We start from the raw sequence: 8,984 nt of genomic DNA, 5'->3' as shown, positions 1-8,984 counted from the left end.
CTACTCGTTAGTCAAAGAGAATTTGATGTCAATTTTTAGAATATTCTCATTAACTTTTCATTGGTGTATTGATTTTATTAGTAAAATAACATAAATAATTGTCTGGGCATTCAACATTTACGATTTCTGAAAACTAAAATTATTTATATTTTTGGTGAATAAGAGCTAAGCAGCGAAATGGCAAAATTTAGTATTGATCAACTCGTGAAAAACAAAGCTGTAAGTCAACTCAAACAAAGAGAAGCGATTGTCTAAGAAAATCATTCGTTGAAATAAAAAGAGTTGATAAAAACACAGAACGCCATAAATTCATTGTCGAATTGTAAGATCAGGCCGGGTACTTGGTCCCTAATATTGCTGATTGGGTCTGATGTAATAGTCCGTACTTCCTATTGGGCTTAATCAAAGCTTGGCCTGTTTATTTGATTGTGAATGGTCTGCCCATATATTATGTTTATTCCTTTTTTTTATCTCTGTTTTTTTTTTCTTTTCTTTAAAATTTACTGATATTTCATAAGCAACTAATATGCCATTACAGTATCCAGTATACAATACAATAATATTTTTAATCACTCAACAGCTTCAAAACAAACAAAGAATCAACGTACACATACTATTATTAAAAAAGTAAACTAAACATCTCCACATCTAAAGGATTCAAACTCACGATCTCTTAAACTCAACCTCACCACTTTTATGTTGATTCATTCATTTTTTTTTTCTCAAATAAAAATCAAATATGTGGTACTTATGGGTAATCCTTTCAGTATTTTTTCTGTTAGAGCATATTATTTCACAGGTTATTGAAATATTATATATATATATATATATGTTAACAGGTTCTGGACTCTATTGGAAGATATTATAATTAAAAATGTTATACATTAGATATTATAATAAATACTGATAAAAAGAAAAATATATTATCATAAATAGTGAGCATAATTATTGTACTAAGAAAAGGAGAACGTAAAATTTAATAGGTATGATATCAAATATATCTGGAAAGGCCAACTGCCTTGGAAAAGAGGACCAACAATTCCGGCTTTTGGCTCTTAAATTCAAACCTCTGGCCGTTGAAGTAACAACTAACCTTGAGATCACAGGCCAGCAACCAAAACTTCAAAAATCAGTACCCCTCATAACTTCAGAAGGTCAAGTCCTAAAGTCCTGTCTACATCACCACCTATCTTATTTCTTCCTCCTCTTTCCCCTTTTCTCAAGGATTAGAACAAAGTAATGATAGCTTTAACTGCAGTACTAATCAAAAAGGACAAGGATTTGTTCGGGAACATACACAAAAAAGACTCATTCTTCTGAGTACCTTTCTTTTTTCAAAGAAAGTTGGAATTTGTAACTTTTTCTTTTCTTTTCTTGTTCTTAATCTCCTCATTGTGTATCAGTAAAAGCTAATTAAGCAGATCTGCGAAATAAATTCCATCTGTGCGGCTGAGAAAATTTATACGGAAACTCTAAATTGATTTTCCCACACGTTTTAAAACTGAAACAAACAGATCCGATCCAGAAACATTATTGCTTTTACGATCCTGAAATCACCTAATATGATGAAGATTCGCAGAACCGACGGTGCAGGAGCCCAGAAACGATTCAAATGAAGTTATCCGCAATGAAGTATCAAAATAAGAATGAATCGAAATAGAATTCAGCAGAAGAAAGAAAGGTGAAATCACGAAGCTAAAGCTGAAACTTTACGCTATTACTCGAATATTCGAAGTTTACACTATTCTTACTCAACAAAGATCTAGTAAAAAACATTGCATTTTAGAAGGAACCTTATACTGATCTTATTCCACACTTGCAGAAACAGAAGCTCAAAAGCTTATCCTTTGAAGCAAGGATCGGAGGCCGGCATTTCCTCCGCCGGCTTGGGCGGTGGGTGGGGCGGCAAATGAACACCAGCACCACCGCTCTTTTCCAGCGGTGGAAGAGGAGCTTGAGTAGCAGGTGGTGGTGGAGCGGTGTCTTCAGGGAGAGGAGCTGAAAGGTTGTCCGGGATCACGAAAACGCCCTGCGACGGCCGCCGCTGGTGACGGTTACCTCTTTGAGACATTTTTTGCACAGAGAATGTGCGTGGGGGAAAAAGGACAAAAGAAATTTTGGTTGGGGGATTTTGGTTATGCAGTGAAAATGTGGTTGGTGGGTTTTATATAGGGAAGTCAAGTCAAAGATCATCCTTTCGCATTCTCATCTGTTGTAACTTGTAATACATTACTTTATATTTTGTCAATCCAAATTTGAAATACTGAACAAGATTGCTTCATACATTAGCTTTTATTTAATTAATTAAATTCATTTTATTTTCGGTACCAGTGCACATAAAAACACCCCGTAATATTATTTCGGTACCAAATTTTTAAATATTTACGTGGAAACAATTTGCAAGTCTTTCAATTTCTCTTTTTGTGATTACGTCAGTGCACGTCTTCAAAATATATATATATATATATATTTAAGAAAAAAGAAATTAATAAATTTAAGAGTGTAAAAATAATAATTAAACCATAAGTTAAAAAATAATGATGATGGATTGTACTAGGTGGGGGTAGTCTGATTGATGACACGTGTAATCTTGTATGAATAAAAGAAAATTGGGGCCATGAGATGAGACACAATAATGTGCGGAACAAGACAGTAACATCTTCAACTCATATCCATGCTTTATTATGTTTCACAATCAATTATTTATTCATAGTGGGTAGCCATCTACATATACATATAGCTATAGCTATTCCTGCAGCATGTGCCATTAATCCATTGGATACATAATAATCATCGTCATCATCAACTTTGTGCAATGGTTCATAACTGGAAACAGTAACTATGATTCTTTAGGTCTGCATTTATCAAACATCATAGTTGTAATAATTCAGAGATCACGTGCACTTGATCAATGCATATAACATCCATCTCTCTGCATCAACTTTCCATAACAGCAGAAAATTAGATACTCTCCACTCTTATCTCTTTCCTATTTTAATTTACTGTTTAAACCCCACACATTTGGTAGATTATTTATTAGAAATGTAGTGACGAAAGTAACTTTTGAGAAATAGAGGGCAGCCCTTAAGTGATGAATTTGAATTTTATAAATGTGGGTAGGTACGTACTTTATTATTATTAATAATTTTTTTATTTGTTTACTTTGAATATTAAACGCATCAAGAGTTAAAGGATTTTCAAATAAATCCAAAAATTAATAGGGTTAATTCTGCAAACAAAGATTAGTACTTCGATACTTAAGTTAATAACAGATTACTGAAAAAGATGAAAGAAAAACTTGAATCAATATGAAAATGATTGTGAAATTATATATATTCGTGTGGAGTGTAAAATGTAAGCTTCAAACACCATAAAAACCAATAGAACATTGAGCGAATAAGTGAAAGTTTGAGTGCGAGAATTGATGTAATCAAAATTTATACCCTGAATGACTATGTGGTTCAATTTATAGCCTTTTGTAGAGCCAAGTTTGGGAATTTGTTGTTGAGTGCTATATAAAATTGGAAAGTCCTCTGGCTATCATCTAGAAAAGAAAAAAAAAATCATTTGTGATTTAGACACATTAAAAAAGATATGATTATTTTACCAAATCATGTCAGGTCTATTGAGATTTTTAGAAAGTTGTTGCTAATGGTTCATCAGCTCGACTGTCATCCAATCTGTCGAATCTAAATGAGATCTTTTAGTATGACGTGTCTTTATGTGTTGGTAAGCTGTATAATGGGTCTGTCCAACTGTATGATGACGTGTTCAACTGAAATAAATTTATTTCACTTAAACTTGTTAGTTTAGTGAAACATAAAGTAAGTTTGTGAGTCTTATCTCCTTGATGATAGACTAGCCGATTGATCACCAGTTAGGCTAGTGGATGGTGCTTTTTGGACTTTTAATCCATGAAAAATTTCGAGGTCATCAAATATATTGATTAGTTTATAAAAATTGATGTATTGAAGTAGTATTTGAGTTTGTATGTAGGGATCATAACAATCAAAATATAATTAAAAAAAACATTATAGGAGGAGAGAAAAAATGGACAATGTTTTTCTCAAAAAAAAAAAATAAATAGAGATGGGATACGATGTGAAGTGAATTAGATCTTAAAAATTAATGCATCATAAATGTCATATCGGAAATGTTGCTAGCAAATCAAGTAAAATGGATTGTTGATGTGGTAGTTTGGTGATTAAGTGTTGAATTTTTTTTCGTTTGAATGTTATTAGAACTATTTATTTTATGTGAGTGTATTATGTAATGATTGTGATCAGCTATATCTGTATTATAAAGTTGAAATTAATTTTAAAAATGTGTTGGTGGATCAATATTAATGAAAATTCAACAATATCTTAATAAATATTAAAGAAAAAACCTTATATAACAATTAATTTTTTTTCGATAAATGTAATGAAATTTATATTAATAAAAAAAATTGTCTGAAATAATCATTGGTTATGATTTGAAATATTTGTTTTCCTTGGTCCTGAAAGTTACGTACTAAAGTTGGCGCATCACCACACATACACATAGGCATAGGGATAGGGTGTCAAATGTCAATTGAAGTTGGCCACATTCAACCCGTCATTGGCGTCCGGATCATTTCCCATTGACGAGATAGAGAGAAAAGTGTTAGTGGGCCTGGCCGTTGTATGAAAACACGTTCCTTCAGTTTCGGACTCAACTCCCCTTCCCACAAATTGGACAGCCCAACCATTCACGCAAGTTCGGCGCTACACTTGAGATGTTTTTCACTGTAGTGTTCAAAATTCTTACCTACTCCCACCAAATTCGCTACTTTGAACAGATTACTTGTTATGTTTTTGGGAAGTTCAAAGACAAATTTAAATTAATGGCATAATAAAGTGTATTTGATGTATAATTTAAAAAATAATGATAAATTATGTAATGAGTATATTATTTTTGCTATAAAATTAATTTTAGTTCGATTAAATTTAATTTCATCACATAAACGTCAATATTAATGGATTTTTTCCTTTTAAATTATATTTTGATAACAACTTTATGACTAGTCATATGATTGTCTCTCGTCCCACCAACTTATATGAATTTTTGTAATAAAAAATCAAATGTTATGAATAAATAATATTAACATTACATAATTTATTAACCCGGAAATTTATATTCGTATATGTATATATATATATATATATTTCATTTCACAATGCTTTGCCTAGCAATTAAAAAATAGCTTGTACGCTAACATTCAGGACGGGAATAAATAAAGAAATGAATGAATAGATCCAAAGTGATACCTAAATATTGCAAAAGAATAGTTCATATATGTAGAGGAGGAGGGTGAGGCTAAACTCCAAATCCCTTCCATCCCTCCCACGTGTTATCCTGCATGAAACCCAACGTCCACACGCGTCACCACATCCTCCAACTCCCTCCATTACCTTTCCGATCATCTAAACTTCCCAATCTCTCTCTTTCTCGCCCTCTTTCTCTCTCTCCCTCTCTTTGTCTCTCTCTCTATCTCTCAAACACACACACAATGGCTGAGCGCCAATATCCGTCGAGAAGGCCCGCCACAACCACCGGCTCCTTCCTACAAAAGCTGAGAGAACACGCGCCAAACTCAACCCAGCTCGTGGGTCTCGCCACCCTCGTAATCTCCGGCGGCATTTTGCTCCTCCTCACCGGCCTGACCCTCACCGCCACCGTCCTCGGCCTCATTTTCTTCGCGCCGTTGATTCTCATCTCCAGCCCCATATGGGTTCCCGTCGGCACTCTCATCTTCATCACCATTGCCGGCTCCTTATCCTTCCTCGGGTTCGGCGTGGCCGTCGTGGCGTCAGTCTCCTGGCTTTACAGGTATTTCAGGGGGTTCCACCCGCCAGGCGCGGATCGAGTGGATTACGCGAGAACACGGATCGCTGACACGGCGGGTCAAGTGAAGGACTACGCGAGAGAGTACGGGGGATACCTGCATAGTAGAGTTAAGGACGCTGCTCCAAGTGCTTAAATTATCAGTACATCAACCCAAGTTTTGCATTCTCTGTTTTGCATTTCGTCATTAATCTTGTGATCATTTCTCTCCTGTTTCCAATGGATATTTCTCTAATTTGTTGTTTCTATGATATTGTCGTGTAATGAAGTATATTATCCATTTGGTAGCATGAAATTCCCGGTCTTAGCCACACAATAAGAAGTGTTGCTAATGAACTCAAACATTAATGTACTGTTCAGACATTATGGCGATTAAATTCATTGACCATCCAATCCTAATCTAACTTTTGTTTAATCTAGTATGAATAGTTTAATTAGGGAGTTGTGCTTAAGTGACATTAGTAGTTGGCCATGGGACACCATTCTATTGAAAAAATTCTTGTCTGGATTAAGTTTGGTCAAATCCAAACCAATCAATCACAAGTACGTGTATTACATCTACAATGTTATTGATTATTTTTCCTAAATTATACATTAATAACTAGGTTGGTGAATTATATTTGTCCGGTGTACGTTTATGTTTGTCTGAATTGAGATCGGAATTTTGAATCTACAATCACGAGTGGGGCCAATGTTTAACCTTAACCCCCAGCCACAACAGTGAATGGTAATGAACAAGCTATTACGCATGCATGGGCACGGTGCTGGATGGCAGCGAATTCAATTTGGGATTGGCGAGGTGGACGCACTCTGCAATACTTTAGATATTCTGCCTGTGTTTTCTTTGAAGGATTTGGGGGACAGTTGTAATTTTAAAAATTAATGTTTGCCAAGTCTCAAATTTGTTTCGAGGTTATAAAATGTGTGTATCGTAAATAAAGAAGAATAATTTCACATTGGTTTTATTACTTTAATATGTCTCCTGTATATATAGTCTGTAATTACATATGTACTCTCATAATAATTGAAAATTTTTGAATATGCAAATCTTTTTTGGGCTGAAGGAGTTATATAAAATAATACCATATATATAAGTATAATGTATAATTATTAGTAAAATATATTGATATCGTATCAGATTTAATTATATAAATATTTTTTATATTTTACAAAATTACAAGCACTCCTTTGTGGGCGTGTCAATATCACTTGAATAGGAATATACTAGAAATTACAATTACAATGTCGAAAAGTATATTCATAAATTTGTAAAGAGTATGAATTATTTGTATAATTAAATTTAACTTCAAGAAATGTCAGGTCTAATTTATTCTATTTATTCTTAGGGCAAATTAAAACAAGTCCCCGTAATTAAAAGTATCTTCTCATTGTTGAAAAAATATCAATACTTTTATGATTTTCAATTTCAACTATCACATAACAATTAGTTTAATCCGTTCATTTTCGTTAGGTTTCCGTCAACGTTTAGGTGAACTGATCGAAATGCCCATATGTACTATGAAACATAGGGAGTGTTTGCCAGCACTTTTGAAAAGTGCATTTCAGATTTTGATTCCCAAAAAGCATTTTTGAAGTGTTTGTAATGCCAATTTCTACTTCTGAAACGACTAAGAAAAGCATTTTTAGGCCAAAAGCTAAAAGCACGTTGGAGGGTACTTTTAGCTGATTTTACTTTTTTGTAAATAAATCTAACTTTATTTTTTACTACTATGTCTTTATTATAATAATCTTAATTTAACTTTATTCATTTTAATTTATTTTTAGAATTATATATTTAAAGTTGATATTGAAAATTTTAAATAATTTGAATAACTTAATAATAATTAAATTTACACTTTCACATATTTATTATTTTGAAATTTTTATATATATTTGCTATGTCATCTAATTCTATTATTTTGTTCACATATTATTATTTGATTAATTAATAAAAATATATATTTTCAATATTTTTTAAAATTTAAATATGAAATATACTGACCAAAATAAAAATTATCATTTTTGTGAAAAATAATTATTCTAGACAAACAACAAGTGAAATAATAAGTAAAAATAGTATCTTTTTAATTGGGACAACATGATTTTTAATCGATTAAGTTTATTTTAGAAGTGATTTTTTTTTTTTCAAATTTCATAAAATATATTTTAGAAGTGATTTTTTTTTTTTCAAATGTCATACAATATAACTTTTATTTTTTTCACTTTTGTACAAATAACACTCATTTTTATTCTACTACAACTCTCAACATTCTCTACAAAAATAACTTCTTTAAACATAGAATTTTTTGCAAACACTTCCATAGTCTTACTTATGTTTTAAAACTTTTTCATTTTTTTTTATAAACTATGTGGATAATTGTTTTATAATTTTTAGTTTTTCATTTATTTCGTTCGATTTTTTATGATTTTTATTTTTTAATAAAAAATAAAATGAAAGTAAAGTTAATAGTTTTAAACTTTCATTGAAAAAAATATATAATTTAATTAAATATTAAAAAATATTTATAATTTTTAAATAAAAAAATATTTATAATTGAGCTAAACATTAAAAAACTGGTTGTGATTTGGTCTTAATCCTATGTAAGGTGCATACATATATGCAGTTACAGTCTTCCATTTTGCTCCTTTTCTTTTAAAAAAACATAATTATTTATGAGATCACTGGGATCCGAAGTGACGTTGACACATAAACACACTGAAGAAGCGTTTTTAGCTGAAACTGGAAACAACAGAGCGACGATACCGGAGAGAAGCCCAGACACGTCTATCCAAAACAGATCTGGAAGTTCACAGCTAATTCACCCACCACGTGGCGCATGAAGACAGGAAACATGGACTGGGCCCCTTTAAATTAAAAAAAAAAGGAAAAAGAAAATAAAATTCTGACCCACCAATTTCACCCCTATCTACTTCTACATTTCGCTCCCCCACACTTTGTTCTCGTTCCTTCCGATGCCAACACGACTTTTCTTCTCTTAAACTTAAAACACAAGAAATGCTTTTTATATAAACTCAACTCATCTACAACTTTTCAGTTTCGTTCGTTGCCGCTCCTTTCGTTTTAACAGAAAATTCAGGAAGAACCAGTTCCCCAAAAC

General features: G+C 32.2%; 1 protein-coding gene across 1 annotated transcript; it reads left to right on the top strand.

Annotated features, from left to right (window-relative positions):
- Positions 5,453-6,155, top strand: LOC105161453 (oleosin 1). Its single transcript, XM_011079144.2, has one exon. The coding sequence runs from the start codon at positions 5,531-5,533 to the stop codon at positions 5,999-6,001; it is 471 nt and encodes a 156-aa protein (XP_011077446.1). The 5' UTR covers positions 5,453-5,530; the 3' UTR covers positions 6,002-6,155.

This window comes from Sesamum indicum, linkage group LG5 (genome assembly GCF_000512975.1).
Source record: "Sesamum indicum cultivar Zhongzhi No. 13 linkage group LG5, S_indicum_v1.0, whole genome shotgun sequence".
NCBI classification, from domain to species: domain Eukaryota; kingdom Viridiplantae; phylum Streptophyta; class Magnoliopsida; order Lamiales; family Pedaliaceae; genus Sesamum; species Sesamum indicum.
This window is presented reverse-complemented; position numbering and strand designations above follow the sequence as displayed.

What these genes read in the sequence shown, in the direction of transcription:
- LOC105161453 (XM_011079144.2), top strand. Translation starts at nt 5,531, where the DNA reads ATGGCTGAGCGCCAATATCCGTCGAGAAGGCCCGCCACAACCACCGGC.